This window comes from Ceratotherium simum, chromosome 16 (assembly GCF_057802395.1).
Source record: "Ceratotherium simum simum isolate JZ-2026a chromosome 16, ASM5780239v1, whole genome shotgun sequence".
NCBI classification, from domain to species: domain Eukaryota; kingdom Metazoa; phylum Chordata; class Mammalia; order Perissodactyla; family Rhinocerotidae; genus Ceratotherium; species Ceratotherium simum.
In genome coordinates this window covers 45,069,539-45,090,068 of record NC_141915.1, presented here as the reverse complement: position 1 = coordinate 45,090,068, position 20,530 = coordinate 45,069,539, and the positions used below count along the sequence as shown (strand labels likewise).

The 20,530-nt window shown below is 48.1% G+C and overlaps 1 protein-coding gene across 2 annotated transcripts in view; it reads right to left on the bottom strand.

Moving 5' to 3' along the window:
* Positions 1–2,022: 2,022 nt before the first annotated feature.
* The window catches only part of MYL4 (myosin light chain 4), a 28,439-nt gene continuing 9,931 nt past the window's right edge, over positions 2,023–20,530 (bottom strand). For both annotated transcript variants that reach the window (XM_087441345.1, XM_014789136.2), the window contains exons 2-8: positions 15,265–15,433; positions 11,694–11,721; positions 5,630–5,779; positions 3,861–4,034; positions 3,279–3,356; positions 2,670–2,714; positions 2,023–2,174 (exon numbers count right to left, since the gene is read on the bottom strand). In XM_087441345.1, coding sequence (XP_087297471.1) covers positions 2,686–2,714; positions 3,279–3,356; positions 3,861–4,034; positions 5,630–5,779; positions 11,694–11,721; positions 15,265–15,399 — 594 coding nt within the window. In that variant the 5' untranslated portion in view covers positions 15,400–15,433 and the 3' untranslated portion in view covers positions 2,023–2,174; positions 2,670–2,685. The remainder of the gene's footprint in view (positions 2,175–2,669; positions 2,715–3,278; positions 3,357–3,860; positions 4,035–5,629; positions 5,780–11,693; positions 11,722–15,264; positions 15,434–20,530) is intronic.

The following is a 20,530-nucleotide window of genomic DNA, read 5'->3' as shown; positions in this document are numbered from 1 at the left end:
AAAAGGAGCAATAAGTAAGATCAAAAAAGAGCAGTCAGAATGGTAGCGAGCAAATAAGAGAGATGATTCTCAAGAGCCTAACTTTTGGAAAAAATTTCAAAGGCAGGTTGGTGTGTGGAAAGGGGAAAAATAAGGGATTCAGGGGACCTTGGACGGACTTCCATTAGCCTTGGGTGAGTCACTTCACCTCTGAGGATCTATTTCCTTATTTTTCCAGTTAGAAGTTCTGACTCAATCATGGTCTTCTGGTTGTACTCCAAGGAGCCCAGTTAGAGGCTCCAAGAAAGCTGGAATCCACCCCTCACCTCAGCCAGAGAAGCTCTGTTCCCTTAAGCTTCATGCATTGGCTTCCCCACAGAATTTAGTTTGAGCAAAAGGCTGTAGGGCTAAAACAAAGTTTGAAAACCACTGGAATCAATGACCCACCCCCCCAACTACATAAAGATCTCTGGTTTTATGATTCAACCAGTTCACCCTCAAAGCTGGACTTCTCCTCAAAGAAGAAAAGGTATATATGGGCCTTGGTCTCATCTCCCCAGCCAGACTATAAATTCTGAGAAGACCAGATCTGGGCCCATGGTTCTCAGCTTCCCATGTGGACTCATGACGTCTCAGCCACGGCTGGATTTATAGATGTTCCACAAAGTTCTGTGGCTGGATGCCCCGACAGTCAGGGCAGCAGAAAGGCTGTGAGAAGAAGTATCTCATCCACCTTGGGGAGTTCTCAGGGATATAGGGACCCCCATACTGGCTTGACTGGGCCCCTGAGCTCCAATATAAGTGTTTCTGCTCACATATGTACGTCTTCAACTTCACCACATCATCTCTCTCCTTCTTCCCAATCTCTGGTTTTCCTGTCTTGCTTTTTCCACTTGCCTCTCCCCACTCCTCTGCCCTCCCAGCCTGAGGTCTGTGGTCCCTCTAACTCTGATCCTTTCCAGGGCCTTGAGCTGGAGTCCTGGGTATGGAGCCCAGGGTTTGAGCAGGGAGTCAGTGAGATGACAAGAACAAGCAGGGCTGGGGCTGGCCCGGTCGCCTAGCGGTTAAGTGTGCGCGCTCTGCTTCAGCGGCCGGGGGTTTGCAGGTTCGGATCCCCGGCGCGCACCGACCCATCACTTGTCAAGCCATGCTGTGGCGGTGTCCCATATAAAGTAGAGGAAGATGGGCATTGATGTTAGCCCAGGGCCAATCTTCCTCACAAAAAAAAAAAAAAAAGAACAAGCAGGGCTGAATCAGATACCAGGGACTTTGCACTCAGGGGAGAGTCACTTAAAGGGCCCAAGTCAAGAAACAAGAACCATAAACAAAATGTGATATATGCATACAATGGAATGTTATTCAGTCTGAAAAAGAAGGAAATTCTGACACATGCTACAACGTGGATGAACCTTGAGGACATTAAGTTAGGTGAAATTAGCCAGTCACAAAAAGACAAATACTGTATGTTTCCATTATTTGAGTAGTCAAATTCACAGAAACAGAAAGTAGAATGGCAGCTGCCAGGCGCTGGGGGGAGGGGAAATGGGGAGTTGTTGTTTAATGAGTATGGAGGTTCGGTTTTGTAAGATGAAAAAGTTCTGGAGATTGGTTGCACAACAATGTGAACATACTTAACACTACAGAACTGTACACTTTAAAATAGTTAAGATGGAAAATTTTACATTATATGTATTTTACCACAATTTTTTAAAGAAGAAGAAGCAGCAAAGACTATTTGAGGCATCCCTGCTAACCCGCTTCCTGCTTGCCACCTGGAGGTGAGATAAGGTGGAGAGTGAGCCTTGGAAGGAAACGAAACTCCCCTTGATTACAACTCCTCAAACTGCAGGCCCTTCCAGAGTTCTCTGCTCATGTGTCTGACCCTCATATTTCTAGATCCACAGGAAGCCCCTGTCTCTCAGCTCCCAACTACTACTCGTTTCTCTGGGGAAGATACACGAGGCCTCAGGGGTCATTATCACACACACACAAACCCAACTCGATTAATTAATTAGTTTTAAAAACAACTCAGAGACTGGTCGGAACCCGGGAACTTTTTATTTACGGGGAGGGCTGTGGGCCCATGAAGTCCTCGGGCTGTGGGGCAGTGGTAAGGCCAGGACTCCAGCTCCGCTCAGTCACTCTGGGCCTCTCACTAACTCCCCCTGGGAGGGCTAAGGCCAAGGGCCTGGCACCTGAAAGAAAGTGCTAGATGGAAAAGGCATCTCACCCTCCACACCCCAGCCCCTTATCGCAAACCCCACCAAGCCAGGGGAGCGCAGGGAAGGGAGTGAAAAGGAACAGGGTCAAGAGCCCAGGCCAGGACACTCTCTTCCACCTGCGATCCTTCCTCACATACAAGGGCCTGTACAGGGGGCCGCAGGCCTGAGGGAATGGTGTTGCCTTGAGAGACCTGGGAGAGGCAGGAGGATGTGACTGATGAGGGTCAAGATAGGGTGCAAAGATACAGCGCAGGAGGGCAGGAGGCAGGGCAGGAAGGGAATGAGGGGCCGAGATGGGAGCAGGAGAGCGGAGGGGAAATGATGGGAGGGGCCAGGCTGCTCTCATGATCCCCTGTGGTTTCCTCTTAAGGGCTTGGGGCCCGGACAGAAGAGCTCTGGGGCATGTGGCGTTGTTCCAAAGCCCCAGTGTGGCCCCAGAAAGGACCAGGAGGGAGAGGCTGCACTCACCCTGGAGGGGCCTGCTTCACCCAGACATGATGTGCTTGACAAAGGCTGGGAAAGAAGATGGAAATCAGCCACTGCCCTTGCCCCGCTCTCAGCTCTTTACTGCCCCCTCTGTTCCCTTAAGCCCCTTCCCCCTTTCCTGTACTGCCTGACTTCAAACTTTCCCACTACCCCGTCTCCAGACTGTGATTTTCTCTTATTTGGGGGTTGGCGGGAAAAGGTGGAAGAAGGGATGAGACCTAACCTCTGCTCTGTGTCCGCTCTGTGCTGACACTCGACATAGATGAAATGAGCTACACTACCTCTACCAATCCCCGCAACCTTGAGAGAGGTGCCTGCATCACCTCATTCCTCAGATGAGAAAACTGAGACTCAGAGAAGGTAAGTGACTTGACCAAGGTCACACAGCTACTATATCACAGAGCCATCTCCAAAATCCATTCCTTTATACCAGGATGGAAAAGAACAACATCTGGTCAGGAATTCACCAAAGCCCATCTGGTGCATGTGTCCTCTAGATCCTGGATCTGTTCTGTTCCATAGACCCACCTGGCCCTAACTGCCCGCCCTCCTATCTCTGGGTGCCCAGGGAAGCGAGGCACACCCTGATACCTTCGTAATTGATGCAGCCATTGGCATCTTCTTGCCCAGCCAACAGCTGCTCCACTTCAGCTTCAGTCATCTTCTCTCCTGGGATGGGGGACAGTGGGCACTTAATTACAGATGGCAAAGGAGGGACAGGCAAAACCAAAGCACCCCCTCAAGTCTGAAGGCCCAAGACTCCCTGATCTGGGAAGTGGTCATATCAAGCCTCCCCCAAAGGCATTGGAAAGTGGAACCCAGGGTCTTAAAGCCCTTCCTAGTCCCCGAGCCCTTTCCCTCTGCCTTACAGCCACCACTGGGTGAGCAGACCAGGGCCCCAGTGACCAAGGCAAAGACAAGGATAGGAGCCCTGGGTCCCATCTCTCACGGCGCAGCCCAGCTCTGCCAACCTGTTCTCCTCTCCTCCCAAACCCTGCTGAGCAAACCCACTTGGGGAAAGTTATTCCTGCTGAGCCCAGGGAGACAGGGCCTGGATCAGGATGTGATCCTCATGATGCAGGGACCCCCACACACCCCCAACATATGCCACCTGGGCAGCTCCCACTCCTCCATCCCTCCCACTTGGGCTCCGCTTCTGCCCAGCTGGCATACCCAGGGTGGCAAGGACATGGCGAAGCTCAGCGCCCATGACTGTGCCGTTGCTCTCCTTGTCGAAAACACGCAGCCCCTCCACGAAGTCCTCGTAGGTGCCCTGCTCCTTGTTGCGGGAGATGTGCTGCAGGATGGGCAGGAACGTCTCAAAGTCCAGCATCTTGGCATTCATCTCTTTAGACAGGCATGGGGAAGGAAGAAGAATGTGATGTGAGCAGAAGCTCAAGGGGCACAGAGGGTCAGGAGGGGGCCTCACCCCAGCTCTGCCAGGCTAGGACCCATGCCTCGCAGCACCCAGGGCTTAGCTGCAGCCACTTCTGGGTGGGGCACCCAGTCAGTGATCCTGGAGGGCACAGAGCCCAAGAGAGCAAGGCAGGAGACTGGCTCTGCGGCCCTCTCCTCAGTGAAAGGACTATGGCCCAAGGGAAAAGGGCCGTGACTCCACCCAGACCTCTGAGCTCCAGGTGGCCAGCTAGGCTGGGGGGTGGGGAGTGCGGAGGGTGGCAACAGCAGGATTTGAGGGGCCCAAAGGGCTGCACAGCCCAGGCCTCACATTCACAACTTAGACTTTTGACACGTGACAAACATACAGTCACAGAGGTGAACTGACAAGGTTGCAAAAAGAAAATTTTGCAAAACTCCGCATTTGGGTCCCATTACTGCACCACACTGCCTGGAGCTTCTCTGAATCAATAATTTTCATAAATTTGTGATTCTCTTGTAACTAGCACACTTTTCCCACATTGTAGTGTGTTAAAGGCTTTAATCTAATAGATGTAAAGTATTTTTAAATAGCAAAAATTTTGGCATTTCTTTCTTGTATAACAACCCAGAAGTCCGCCAAAATGGAAGTGCCCAGATATCTTTCGACCTCTAAGAAGGCCTGCTGACATGGGCAAGCTGCTGGTCCTCTAGCCCTTTCCCCCCACATCCTCCCCCTTGCACTAGTGTCTTCACCAGCAAAAGCAGAGGAAGGAGCCAGAACCAAGGAAAGGGGAAGGGGACCAATATGGGGCCCAGGAAGCCTTCAGAGATGGCCCACCCTGGGTGGGGGGCTCCTACCTGGGTCTGCCTGGACTCACCTAGTGCCTACACCTCCGAGGAGAAGGATGTGTATGTTAGGGCAACTGTTTACTGCCTCACATGACAGATAACATTCACAAACAGGACACACTCCCTGGCATCACTTTCTAAACTCATTCACCAAATGCAAATGAGTGAAAGAGGCATCATTATAGAGCTAATCTCGAATCTCCTCTAATTTATATTAAACGAATAATTGCAATCTTTGGTGCTCGAACTATTATTGGAAACAAATTATTTGTGATACAACTCATGATGGTCCAGGACATCTCAGTGCCGTGACATCTCCATTGAGCCTACTGGGTGGGGGAGAGTGGGGGCGGGGGGTAGTTGTCAGATTCCCACTAAGCCTCTCTGCTTGGTGTCCCTAACACCCTGGGGTGTCAGAGGAAGACACTGAAGCAATAGAATGTTGCTCCTGCCCTCCAGGAGCTCCCATCTCATGGGTAAAACAAGAACTAGCCCAGGCCACATATTTCTCCAGTAAACTAAGTAAGGGGGGAGCCTTACAGATAAATTCTCACCTTAGGAGGCAGGTAACCTGGGGAGAGGAGGCTAGCTTTGAAGAGCTAGAGGGAGAGAAGGGAGAGAAGGGAGAGAGCTGCTGGCAGGAGGTAGATCTGGGTGAGGAGACCCAAGGGCGGCAGGGCAACACTGGGAGGTCGAGCAGCCAGGCCCACACTGACCTTCGGCCTTGGGCTTGCCCAGGACTCGCAGCACCTCGGCGTTGGTGGGGTTCTGGCCCAGGGCCCGCAGCACGTCCCCACACTGCCCGTAGGTGATCTTCATCTCTCCAGTGGGGGTCCGGTCAAACAAGGAAAAGGCCTCTTTGAACTCTGCAGAGAGAAGACCCTGCTGCAGCCCCCTGGCCCGAGTGAAGGAAATGGATGGGGGCTGATCAGCTTCCCCCAGACTGGAGAGCAGGTCAACGTGGTTGATAAAATATTTCAATATTTCCCTTCAGCCATCGTCCTAACCCCTCTCTGGAACCTGCTCCCACCTTGTCTTCTGACAACTGAAGAGGCATCCTGGAGCCTCCATGACCTGTTCCAGCACTGGGCCTGGGATCTCTTCTATTAGACAGTTGTCGCATAATCTTAGTGGCTCCCCTGCCTCTACTCCCTCCCATTCACCCATCCCTCCCTGATGGATGTGAGGTTCCTAACTGTTGAAAATGGCAGGGAAGTGAAAACATCTCTGGCTCAGGAGTCAGGCTTCCTGGGTTCTCATCGTGGCTCTGGTGAGTACCTCAGGATGAGCCCACTGGTTCCCAGTCTCCCTGTGCACACACAGGAGCAACGGCTCCACCCCACTTCCCCTCCCAGGCAGAATATGGAGGCACTTTGCAAAGTGATAAGACCTGTTCAAAACTCAGCTAATATCAGTTTCAAGCTAAAAAGGGGGCTCCTAGTCCAGGCAAGCTGACATTGTGGAAACAGTCAGACCACCCCAGCTCAACCACTGATCTGCACATGGCCTTGGGCAAACTACTAACCTCTGTGGGCCCTCCTTTTCTTAGCTTTAAGTGGGGATACAATGTCCACCTGAGTGGGTTGCTGGGGAAATTACAAAGTGCGCCAAGCATGGCATCTAGCACATAGTAAGAGAATCAACAGGGGCCGGCCCCGTGGCTTAGTGGTTAAGTGTGCACGCTCTGCTACTGGTGGCCCGGGTTCAGATCCCGGGTGCGCACCAACTCACCACTTGTCCAGCCATGCTGAAGCGGTGTCCCACATACAGCAACTAGAAGGATGTGCAACTATGACATACAACTGTCTACTGGGGCTTTGGGGAGAAAAAGGGGCAAAAAAGGAAGAGGATTGGCAATAGATGTTAGCTCAGGGTCGGTCTTCCTCAGCAAAAAGAGGAGGATTGGCATGGATGTTAGCTCAGGGCTGATCTTCCTCACAAAAAAAAAAAAGAAAGAAAATAAACAAATGGTGGTTATTATTATATTTCCTGGTTCTGGAACCAGCTCAGAACTATAGGGACTAGCCTCCCTGAAGGTACAGGGTAGCTGTCCCAGGGGCAAGACTGAATTAAAGCACTCCTGGACCCTTTGCAAAGAACCTTAATTCCTCACTAATTTGGATTCAACCAATTTATTACTGGGGATAATTTGCCGAGAATGGTATTGAAGTTACATTATGCTATCAGCAAAGAAATGATTTACTAAGTAGATTAACAATATAAATCAAAGAAGAATGTGTGAACTACTTAGGAGAAAAGCTGCTTTTAATCCTCTCCAAGTACTTTAGAAACACTTATTTCCTTAAGAGGCTGCATATGGATTATTTACAAATCTCTCCACATATCAAAGCAAGTGCCCCAAGACTTTTACTTGCAACTCTTTATTAGGCTTTGTATGAATTTAAGAGATAAATGACCACATGTCTTTCACATTACTGAATAATTGAGTTCAAATTCCATTTCCATTGCTTACTAGCTATGTGACCTTGGGCAAGTAAATATTTAACCTCTATAAACCTCTTCTTTTCTATAAATGGCACTTACCTCATAGGGTCCTTAAATTACATTCAAATTAAATACAATAACGTATGTAAAACATCTTAACACAATGTCCTGCATATGGTGAATGCTTAAATAATGCTGTTAGCATTATCTTACCCAGTTTAATCCCAATTTTACCACTTAACTGTGTGATCTTGGCCAAGCCACTTAACCTCACTGAACTTTGGTTTCCTCCTCTGTAAAAGGAAATAGTACCTACCTCACAGATTTAATAGAAGGATTTAATTTTTTTTAACTTTTAAAGTACTTGGCACGGCTTCTAGCACAAATTCAGTGTTCAATAAATATATATTAGTTAGTTGAACTTGAACTCAGACTTTTTGATCTTCTCATAGTTCATTCAGAAGAGTAAGGCCACTCAATATTGTATACAAATATTGAATCACTATGTTGTACACCTGAAACTAATATAATGTTATACGTCAATTATACCTCAATAATAAAAAAAAGAAAAACACTAACATCTACAAAAACAGCAACAAAAAACTTCAAAAGAACCTAACCTTAAATAAAGCATGTGAATATAAAAAAAAAAAAAAGAAGAAGAAAAAGAAGAGTAAGGTCAGGTTTAATAAAAGAAATTATTAGAAGAATGAAAAAAGAAAGAACATAATGATACTATCGAGAGTGGAACATGATGGGGGAAGTCATAAGAACAATGCCCCATGATTTGAGCACTTAACATGGGCCAGGCTCTGAGCTGATAATTTTGCATGGATTATACCTCATTAATCTTTACAAAATATGCTATAGGTATTATTATCCTCATTTATAGGCCAACGTGGATGTGACTTCTGGACAACTTCAAGAAAATAACGAGGAGGAAGAAGAAGAGACCAGCTCTACCTGCTAATGGTCCAGCCTGCTGGGAAGCCAGGTACATACATAAGAACCAAAGACTGAAGTTTAGGATTGCTACTAGGAAAAAACAAAACTGTTTTTGAACAGTTGTGATCTTGAGGTGTGTGAGAGGTGATGTTCATGGGACCAGAGAAAACCTTTTCTCGATATCTGTAACAGTCAGCTGCTTGCTAGAGCAGTGAGCAATGGTGGTAATCCCTTTCTAGAAAGATATGGAAATCTGGAGAGGACTGGATAAGGAAGTCAAGGTTTAGAAGCTAGTTCCTAAGAAATTGGGGCCATATCACCTGGAGAATATAAAGTTGCAAAGGGATTTGATAACTATCTTCAAATAGATAAATGGAGGCTATCTAGAGGATGCTGCATAGTCAGAGAATTTCTGAGTTGAAAAGAACCAAATACCCTCATGTTGCAGATAAGAAAATTAAGGTTTACACAAATGACTTGCCCACAGTCTCATGGCCAATAGTGGCAGAATTTTATTTTATTTTTTTGTGAAGAAGATCAGCCCTGAGCTAACATCCATGCCAATCCTCTTTTTGCTGAGGAAGACTGGCCCTGAGCTAACATCCATGCCTATCTTGCTTTACTTTATATGGGGACACCACCACAGCATGGCCTGACAAGCAGTGCGTCGGCGTCCCCAGGATCCAAACCCAGGCCGCCAGCAGCAGAGCCCGCGCACTTAACCGCTATGACACGGGGCTGGCCCCGTGGCAGAATTAGAGCTAATACTAAAGTCTCCTGATTCTAAATAACTTTCTTTCCACCATAACATGAGGAAATCATCTTCAGCTTCACCAAAGAGCAAAGGAAGAGATAGCAGGGGTCAAGTTAAAGCAGAAACAATTCCAACCCAACATAAGGAACAATGTCCTCAAAGACAGAAAGATGAAGGACTAGAATGAGTTAGGCCCCTAGCCCGAAAATTTTCATGGAGAAGAGAAGCAACCAGCTGCCCAGCTGGCTTTGACCTTGATTTTCATTTTGGAAATGAAAAGTTTTATCAATAGCTCATTTCCTAGTCCTCACTAGTGCCACTGTGTCTGTATATACACGTAGGTATATATTTAACTAAAATGCAGTAAAAGTAATTTTAAGTTTCACAGTACTCCAAACTATTGACTGAAAGCGAGTGTCCACAAGGTATCACAAGAACAGAGTCAGATTCAATCCACTGGTTTCTTTGTGTGTGTGTGTGTGTGAGGAAGATCAGCCCTGAGCTAACATCCATTGCCAATCCTCCTCTTTTTGCTGAGGAAGATCGGCCCTGAGCTAACATCCGTGCCCATCTTCCTCTACTTCATATGGGAAGCCGCCACAGGATGGCCTGACAAGCAGTGTGCCAGTGCGCCCCGGGGATCCAAACCTGCGAACCCCAGGGCCGCTGAAGCAGAGCACGCGCACTTAACCCCTTGAGACACCGGGCCAGCCCCTCAATCTACTGGTGTCAAAATGCAACTGCCAGCTCTCATGCCCTATTTGTGGGTTCACTGGTATCGCTTTTTTGAAGGGCAATAACTATTCAATTTTATTTATTTATTTTGGTGAAGAAGATTAGCCCAGGGCTAACATCCGTTGTCAATCCTCCTCTTTTTGCTGAGGAAGACTGGCCCTAGGCTAACATCCGTTCCCATCTTCCTCTACTTTGTATCTGGGACACCTGGCACAGCATGGCTTCATGAGTGGTGCTTAGGTCCATGCCTGGGGTTCGCAGGTTCAGATCCTGGGCACAGACCTACATACTACATACATCTTCTAGGAAGATCCCTTGAGGAAAGCAAGCTGATATCCTCCAACTGGAAAGAACCTAAAGGTCTCTCAATGTAGGCCTGATTAAATTAAAAAGGTACATCCGTGTGTGAGAAGCTAAATAATTGTTTATAAATTTTTTTTTTATAATTTTTATTTATTTATTTTTCCCCCAAAGCCCCAGTAGATAGTTGTATCTCATAGTTGCACATCCTTCTAGTTGCTGTATGTGGGACGCAGCCTCAGCATGGCCGGAGAAGCGGTGCGTCGGTGCGTCGGTGCGTACCCGGGATCCGAACCCGGGCCGCCAGCAGCGGAATGTGCACACTTAACCGCTAAGCCACGGGGCCGGCCCATAAATAATTATTTAAAAGAATGAATTAGAACCACTTGTATTCATTATTAAAAAAACCTCTAAACATATTATTAAATAAAATATCTTATATTATTAAATCCAGATATATATTAAGTAAAAGGTGTAGGACTGTATGTATCACAGACACATGACTCTGTGTAAACTTTGTACGTACACACATACATACCAGTATATCACTATATATTTTTCTCAAAGAAAATATAAAGACCTGTTAACAGTGATTGTCCTTGGGAGAGGAATCAACATGAGAGGAAAACAAGGGGAAAATATTTTCACTTTTCATTATTTACTTTTAAGTAGCATATGATTTTGTTTTACCATGTGCACGTATTAGTTTAATTTTTTAAAATATAGTATGTGCTTAAAGTCAGGGGGTTGGATCAGGTGACCTTTTAAGGTCCCTTCCAGCTACTATGATTTCGTGTCCTGGAGGCATTTGGTAGGAGAAACAGAGGGCTAAGCTGCAATGACAGTGACCCTAGCTGCAAAGTAGACACCATATGACAAGACATTTCATTCTCAAAACCCCAGACTCCCACAGAAGAGCAGCTTGAGGGTAACAGTCAGACTGGAGGGGGGAGACCTTGAGGTTTGTCTTGAAGCTGCACTTAATAACACTTTGTATAACTGAGAAAACAAATTGTCTTTCACAGGTGGACTAGGACACCCCAAGTCACCATTGGCCCTGCCACCGTTAGTGGGCGAGCATCTTGGCAGACTTCAGGATGAGGGGAGAGGAAGCTGGTAACCTCAGGAGGGCTTTCCAATAACAGGAACAGAAATAAGGGCTTCTAAATATCTTGGATAGTAGAGTTTTGGGGTGGAGGAAAAAAAAAAAAAAACAGGCATTTTTCTTGTGCATCTATTATGTCCCAGGCAATCTGGTAGAGTAATGAGAACTCAGGTTTCAAATTAGATTGCCTGAGTTTGAATCCTGGCTCCACCACCAACTGCCTGTGTGAGACTGGGCAAGTCGCCCAACCTCTCTGTGCCTCAGCTTTATCACCTGTAAAATGGAGTGGTAATAGTCCCTACCTCACAGCGTTGTTGTGAGAATTAAATGAGTTAATCCACGTAAAGTGCTTAAGTAATAACATGTAGTAGGTGAAAGTGAGCAAACAGCAATGACAATGATGGTGATGAATATTACCGTGATGATGACAACAACTCCTCCTCCTCCTCCAGAAAAGTGCAACAGAGAGGATGTGTGGGGGGATCGTTGTACTCACCTTCGATCTGGTCAGCAGTGAAGTCTATCTGTGGGGAGACAAACACAGAGGAATGAGGGCTGGGACAGCCAAAGTCTTCCAAAGGGAAGCAAAAGTGGCTTCCACCACAGTCTGGTCACCTCCAGCAGGCCACTGACTAAGGAGACCACGGGCTAAGTGTAAAACACCAGTCTTCTGATGAATGGGCCACACTGATGGGCCCCAAAAGAAGGCAGCCTCCAATGCTCTCTCAATACCACTTGTTAAGTGATGGCTCCAAGTGAGAGGGAAAAAGAAAGAAATATTCTGGATAATTCTAGACCCTACACTGGCTCCCTATTAAAATTCCTTTGGATCAAATGTAAATTCCTCATCCTCACGAGCATAAACTGCCCTCACTTTCATCCTTTCAGTCTCTCCCTCCTCCACAATCCTCCTACAAGCCACACTTCCTCTCCCTTTGGGCGCCCACCACCCCTCATCCTTGGACTCCCTTTTATACCTCACGCTGACTTTCAATCCACCTCCTTCAATGAAGCCTTCCCTCACCCCACTCCATCCCAGCCCCTCCTTCAGCACAGGTCCCTCTCAGGTACTCTGGGGCAGCAGGGTAGTTCAGCTGGGCCCTCGGTGCTTTGCAACTGTTTTCCAGTCACACCTTTATGGGTACCCTGACTCCCTGAAGCCAAGGTTCCCACGGGGTAGGGATTTTTGTTACTGTGCATTGAAATGCCTGGCACAGAGTAGGCACTCAAAAAATATTTGTTGAGAGAAGGAATAAATTTTGAACTTCCTCCCCAATGCATAATAATTCAATGCTGAGTAGAGGAGAAAAAGGTGAGAGTGCTCGAAAATGAATGACAATGAACAATGATTAAATTATTCAATCTAATCTAGGATCTTGTATGTTACTTCATTGTGCTTATCTACCACACCCCCACTCCTCTCTCCACTGGTGGTGGTAACTAATCCTGGAGCATCCTCCTCATGCACCAGCCTTCCTAGCCCCAATTCTGCCACTTGTGCTGTGCCCACCCAGGCTGACCTCCGTTAATGAGGACCCCTGGGGGTGGCTGGAATGAGCTAGGACAGTGGGAGAGCAGTTATATTCTTGAAGCCGGGTACCTGAGGGTTGCTGTAAATATTCAATAAGAACATGATTAACTTTCAACCTTATTCCCAACAGACAGATGAAAAGAAGTTAATCTTACTAATTTGCTGTTTTCTCGTTTAACCTGAGGGGTGACTCAAGGGTCACAAAGATTTATGAACTTGTTTTGTAGAAGAAAAAGAATGCCTTTAAGGAAGTTATGATCACCAGATAACCAGCCCCCAGCTGACACCAGAAGTCTGATTGCCCAAGGGCTTATCTGAAGTGAAAGAAACACAAATTTCTTCTTTGTTTGTCCAAAACTCCTCCTCCCAAGCCTCTTAGCTCTACAAAGCCCCCTGCTTTCTTCTTTAGTGAATGTGGATTTGAGAGAACCTATCCTCCCACCTTCTCATTTTGGCCAATTCAAATAAACCTGTCTCTACCTCCAAGCACCAGTGTCTCAGCAATTGGTTTACTGCTCATTCAGGCATACAAATTTGAGATTAAGAGGTTCGGTTTCACTCTCCTGGGTTGCAGAGGGGTGGGAAGGGAAGCGGCTGTGCCCAGGAATGGACTTTGCCAAACTGGGGGATGTGGTAAGGAAGTTAAAGGAACCCCCTAAATGGGCTAAAGGATGTTTTGCATTAACTCTCAGGGGAAAAGGTGCAGTTAGCCTTACTTTGCAATTCTTTAAGGAGTACATGTGAGAGAGAAATTAGTATAAAAACATAACAGCAGAATATGTGCTCGTCTCCACACACATTGGGCTTAAGTTTACTTTTGCTCTATCTTTGAGCAAAGAATCTTCTAAGCAAAGAAACTGGATAAATACAATAATAGGGAAAATAGCCCTCATGAAAGACACCTACATTTTTTTCCCCACTTTGAAACGACCCCTAGGATTGGAAGATCTAGACATGGAAAAGAGGATTGCAACTGGGGGGAGAAACTGGAAGAGGTGGGTGGATGGAGGGAAATGATAGGCCAGGGGGAAGGCACTTGTCTGATACCACTAGGAAGCTGTTTCCCAGTCACCAGGGACCAGGCCTGGCAGCAGGTGTCCCACATGAGTAGAGCATTATCAGAACAAATCAGAAATAAAGGCGTCCTGACGGGGGAGAAAGTCAGCTTTTGTTGCCAGGCTCTGCCCATAGAAGGAGTGATGTAAGACCTAGAGAATCTTCAAGTACTTTCAAGGTCTTATACTATGCCTCAGTTTCCCCAGAGTGGGCCATAACCAAGCCCAGGGTGGGGCAATTGCCTCCATCTCTTGGCCAAGCCAGTTGTGCTTAACTCCTGCCCCTTGTAAGGGTTACCATAGATCAACCCCAGGGTTCTTGGCACATTTTCAGGGTCTCCAGGGGCCATGGGTGCTGGGAGGAATCCTGAGATGGCTCGGGAGGGTCATCCAATCAGATCCCTGGGTTTTAGTTTCCCTGCCTACTTGTCACAGAACCTGGTCCTGAGCTCCTATTTTGATCTGATTCCTCACCGCCCCCAGCCCTGCCCTAAGGCTGATATCCTCAGGGGCCCACCACTCCCAACCTGTTATTAATAGCTCTTCATACCAGTTGCCACTTGACCTCTTACATTCTGGTGCCAAGGCTTAAAGCTGCTTCACTCTCCAGGGGCCTCTGATCCCTCCTTCCTCAGCCCATCCCCTCCCAGTTCCATTCCTTCAGCAGCTGGGCCAGATAGTTGGGAGGCCTGAAATGACTGAGTCAGCAGGCAGGGCCTACACCAGCTCCAGGGAGAGGAACCTTCCAGTGTGAGGGGAGCAGAGCAGGGCAGAGAGGGAATAGGCCTGGGGCAGCAGAGGGGACCAGGCCCAACTCCCTCACCGGGTTAGAAAGAGGGTCTCAGCCTGGGATGGGCCAGTCCTCTGCATACTCCAGATAGGAGGCCAGGCCAAGGCCACAGAAGGACCAGCCCAGCTGGGTGTGGAAGAGGAGAGGGAACCAGGCTCTCTCACCTTATCTATGGCCTCCCTGCCCCCCAACCCCCACCCACTGCAAGGGTCTTTGCGAGTGAAGCCTTTCTCAGACCCCCAGCACACATGGCACATGCTCCCTTGCTGTTGACCTCTTACTCCAAGTTACAGTGGCAGTTATCATTATGTGTCTTTTCTTCCATAAAGATATCATACTACCTTGGAGGAAAGGGTCAGTCTTTTTCACTTTGCTATGGTGGCCCCCACAGCGCCTCAAAAAAGGTTGGATGGTTGGTTGGTTTGTTGCATCTCCCTGCGATTCCCAACTCTGCTGGGCAAATTTGGGATGACAGAGCAGAAACCCATTCTTGAGGGGAAGGCCTACAACCCGAAATACCCCTCACCAGCCCCAACACCTGCTCCACTACCCCGTGGGACTGTGAACTGGGGCATGGACACCATAGCCCTCACCCCAGTCCAGCCTCCTTGAAGTAGATCTCTAAGCTTCAGGACAAATAGGATCCTGAACGCCGTCCCCACCCCCATCCCAGTGCCTGAGGCTCACTCACCTTTACACTCTTGGGGTCAAAGGCAGGTTCCTTGGTGGGCTCAGGAGCTGGAGCAGGGGCTGGCGCTGTGGCAGGGGAAGGGGCTGGGGCTGCCTTGGCGGCTTCCTTCTTAGGCTCAGGCTTCTTGGGAGGCATGTTGTCCCGCTGGGATCTTCGGTAGAGGTGGGACCTAGGAAAGAATCAAGAGATGCGGCGCCTGGGAGATGAGATGGGAGACTGGGCTGCTTCCCTCCCCTTTTATTCTGGGCAGGAGCCCCCACAGAGGGGCTGAGTGAGAGCAAGAGCAACTGCTGCTGACTATAAAAGGAAGAAACACCAGCAGGGCACAGCTGACAACTGTGTATTGTCACCAGGTTTGGGGCTACCAGCCCCCTCGCCCTCCCCCCACACTGCACACGCCACATGGCCTCCACCTCTGGGACAGGCTGACCCCTTCCTGCCAATTGGTGGAAACCCAGAGGGGCCAGGAAAACAGACCCTCTCAAAAATGCCAGCGTCCAGCCAGAGAGATGAGCTGACTTGAGCAGTTGATAACCCTCACACAAAGCCCAGGGGAGGGTCAGGCTTTTTTTAGCCCCTCCTGAGCAGAGGCAGCCCACTGCACATTACTTTTAAGCCAAGATCCTTTAAGCTGAGAGCCACTCTGGGGCCTCGGCTCTGCCCTGAGGCTCAACTCTCCAGCCTGGAGCCCTGAAGCAGCAGCTGGTCCTGCTAAGCCACACTGTCCCGCAGCCTCCCAGGCCACAGGGTGAAACTCTCCATCTTCCAGAACAGGCATCCCAGGAACTCCATAGACCTCAAATCCCCAGCCAACCTCAATCATTCCTTCAACAAGTATTGAGCTCTTAACTTTGCCTAGTGGGGGCCAGGGTGAGAGGCAGAGAGGTGTGGCTGAAAGTCAATGAGACTGGAGGTCAGAAAACTTGGGTCTCGTTTTTACTACACCTCTATCTTGTTTTGTGCCCCTGGATATGCGTGTGTGTGTGCATGTGTGTGTGTATGTGTGTATGTGTGTGTAGTGCTTACTATGTACCAGGCACAGTACAGTAATAGGTTAAATCTTATTCATATCAAATCAAATTAAATCTTCATTATTATTACTCCCATTACACATGGGGAGATTGAGACTAAAACTGGTCACTCAGCTAATTAGCTATGAGCTGGATTAGAACACAGGTATGTCTGATTTTAAAGTGTATGCTTGAATAATTGATATTATAATCCCAATTATGGGAGGACACATATGTTTGTGTGTTCACCAGAAAGGTCAGGATGAACACACACTAAACTGTTAACGGGAGACACCCCTGGGGACCTAGGGGGTGAGGACAGGAGGATGATAGCAATTTGCAGTTTTTTACTTTTTTCACTTCCTGTATTAATGGAAATTTTTATAACAAGCAAGTGCTGTTTTTGTAAAAAATGTTGAAAGTCACTAAAATGTTCAGAAAACAACAACAAAAAAGCTTATCCACTGCACAGAACTGCTTTGAGCTGAATCTTGAGTCTCGAGAGTTCAGAGGATAAAGAGAGCTGAGAGAGGCAGAAAAGTCACTTTGCCTTTCTAGGCCCACTTTCCTCACCTATCAAACAACATTGCTAGACTACTTAACAACTGGTCCCTGTTAACTCCTGAGCCTGCAATTCCAGAGGCCCTGGGACCCACATTTGCCCATACCCAGGCTCCCTAAGCACAGGCTCCATGTCCCTGATCTTTCTGAGCCAAGAGGGCCCTGAGAGATGGTCTCAGCCCATCTCATTTTATAGGTGAGGAATCTGAGGCCCAGGGAGACTTCTGAGCTGCCTCCAGACATTCAGCTATTTACAGGCAGAGCTGAGCCAGCTGATTCGGGCTCCCTGTGTGCCACACTCTTATACCACACTGCCCCTCCTATAGCCTATAGCTCTCACCGCTGGTGGGCAGAGAAGCCTTCAAAGGAAACTGAAGCAGGGAAAGGGGGGACTCGCCCAAGGGGATCCTAGAGCAAGACCAGGGCCCAGACCCTAGGCCAGCCCTGGCCCTAGGCTGGCATAGCAGCTCCTCTGCTCTTTTCACCTCTCCTCTTCCCCTCTTCTACCTCGCCTTCTCTCTTCCTTCTGACTCCTTGTCACCTGCTCTCACGTGCTTCTGCTTGCATCCTTCCATGTTCCTTGGCTGTCCCCTTCCTGACGACATCATTCGCCAGGGGGGTTGGGAGCTCAGGTTGTTGGTGATAAGGAAGGAGGAAAGAGGAAGCCCAGCATCCCCCCTGTCTACCCTCACCACATCCCCTTCCTGGACTAGGTGTCCTGCGGGGTTTGCAGAGATACACTAACTGGGGTTTCTGTAGAAAGCTGCAGGTCAGAAGCTGGAAGACCCAGGCACTAGTCCTGGCTTTGCCACTTCCCCTCTCTGGGCCTCAGCTCGCTTATGTCTAAAATGAGAGATAATCAAGACACCTAAGGCTCCTCTGACTTGCTTCTGGCTGCAAGGGACGCAGAGGGGCCAGGTCTTGGAGCTCCCCCACCCCCTGCCACTTCAGTCAGCACCACTCCTATGTGTTTTATATACTGGGGTCCCATGATCATTTTCTAAGAAACAGTTCCATGGTTTAAAAGTTTTAAAATAACCACTGAATGAGATGCTCTCATATGTTCCCTTCCAGTTAAAAAACAAGTTATGCTAATCATTCTAGAAAAAAGTATAATCCTCAACAGACAGAGAGCTGAGAGGTTGTCCTTTCCTTTCCTTTTTTTCCTCTCTCTTTCTCTCCTTTTTCTCTTTCTTTTTTTAATTCTAAGGAGAAGCAAAATATACCTGGGAACAGAGCTATGAGGTTAGAAAGCTGGGGAAGGTGAATGCGGCATGAGGAGCATCTGAAAACACGGAAGGGGTGTGGGCTTTAGAGGCTGACAAGCATAGGTTTGAATCTTGGTTTTGCCATTCCCTAATCTCGGGCCCAGTACCCTCAGGTACTGTTACCCTTCAACAGTAAACATTTCCTTCTCAAGTTGTTGTGAGACTCAGATGAAATGACATAAGTAAGGCACCTCAAACCATCTCTGGCACATAGGAAACATTCATTTTCATTTTGTTCATTTCATTTTGCTTTCCCAGGCAGATGAAGCAGAGGTGTGCTCAGGTTTCTCAGATTCCCCGGAAGGAACTGCAGGAGAGGGGCCCACGAAGGAGGGACAAACAAGGTGGCAGTGGCTAATGGGATTGTAAGGTGTGGGTTTAGGAACAAGGAAGAGGTAGAAAGGAATGAGGGAGTGGGGAGGGTGGCAGCTGGGTACCCATGGTGTGAAATATTTGTGGCTCAGAAAGCATGTAGCAGGTTCCTGGGCCAGGCAGCCCGCCTGTCAGTGACACTCAGATGAGGAGCCTGCCTGCCTGAAAGTTTAGGCCCCAGGGCCCCCAAATGGGGAGGAGATGCTCCTCAAATCAGGTTCTGATTCTCTTTTAAGCAACCTCAGCTAAAAAAGTGTTTGGCACTTCAGAAGCGACTAGAGTAGAGCTATGGTTTCCCAGAAAGAAATGCATGCATCAAGAATTAAGATACTCAACAGTAGCCTTGTTATTATTAAAACTCCTGATGCCCACAGATAAGAGCCCAGTAATTGGAGTCAGAGGTTTCATTGTCTTATGGTCCTCATTCTGTTTCACGGTCACTGACTTTCACCTTCAAATCTTATCCTTCTAGAGTATTCTTCACAGGGCCTATGACAGGGTATTACCCTCCAATACATGCTGATCAATCAGAGCAAAGGAAAGGAAGAGAGAAGGAAAGAAGCAGCATAAGCGTGAAGAGGCCAGTATAGTAGCAGGTTCTGGCAGCCTAACAAATGCCCCTGGGAGGCATCTAGTGGTTCCCAAGCCAGAGTTGCTCCAGCCCACTCAAATGCTCCCACTGGAAGGACTTCAAACACAGTAGATAGAAAACATAGGCCAGAATTTCACACCAACCAGTTTATGCCACATGTCAAATTCGGAGACAAACACACAGAGGAGAACTGACATCAGCCCTCATTTGGGCAGGCTCACACACACTCACTCGTCCTCCTCCCTTCCCTCTCACCACACAGGACCTGTGTCCTGCCCTGAGAGAGATCCATTAGAGTCTCCTGCCTGGGATCAAATGCTGCTGACAGAAGGCCTGGCTGTTAATGCCTTGTCCTTGTCACCTCCCCTCCTCCCTTCTGGCCAATGTCTCATAAGCTAGACATCACGGTTCAAAGCCCTGGCCAACACTACATTAATCTGTCCCCATAGAGGGCACTGGGTAAACTGGGCTCTGCTGAAAGGCAGAGGTTAAAAGGGCCCACTCAGGAGTCAGACTGCCTGGGTTAGAGTCCTGAGTCAATCAGTTTGTTAGCCAAGCTAGTTAACGTCTTTATATCTCAGTTTTCCCATCTGTAAAATAGGGTTGCTAATATAACCTCATAGAGTGGTTGTGAGGATTAAATGAGTTAATGTGGGTGACAGGCTTAGAACAGTGTCTAGCACCGACCAAGCACTCAAAATCCTTAAGCTTGGGTCCTGATTGAACTAGTGTGACTGTAGCTCCCTCTCCCAAGATCAATCATGGAAGAATTATAAAGGGAAAATACCAAGAAATGAAGAAAACTGTGAGAAACCTCTTGGGTGAAGGGGGTCCCCATTTTGAACTGTAATGTGTGGTAGAGGGGTTTGGGGCAGGAGGTAGCCAGGCATGGCTGGGGAAATGATAAAAACGAAAAGGAGCTCTGGGATTCTGATCTCTCTTTTCCTCCACCCTGTCTTAGAACAAACATTGATGCCCTGTCACCGGCATGACTCAAATGTGTGATCTAGGTGCTGATAAGGGCAACATCAGGGCACTGAAGATGTACTGTACTTGTGAGGAGCTGATAAAAAACAGGTAGGGGGCAACCAAACTTTGGACAGTTGTTTCCCCTCTTCATCCCCCAAACCCTCAGGGCAAGTGAAATGCAATCTAAGAAGAGCCTCCCCCTAAGGCTGCTTCTCCCTGGGGGGGAGGGGAGGGGGCGGGGGGCAAAGGGTGAAGCCCTGACATGAGGAGTTATTTTGTGGGGTTCAGCCTGACTGACTTGGGAGTTTTGGTGCCTGGGGTTTTCGATCTTAGGGCTCATTCACCCCCAACCCTCACACCCTGAGCTCAATGGCACTGGTATGCCCTGTTGGACAGAGCAACCTATGTTCCCATGGGCAAAATAACAAGACAGATGAGGAGCACAACTAATTCAAAAGGATACAACCTACTTGATTATAGATTGTACTTTAAGT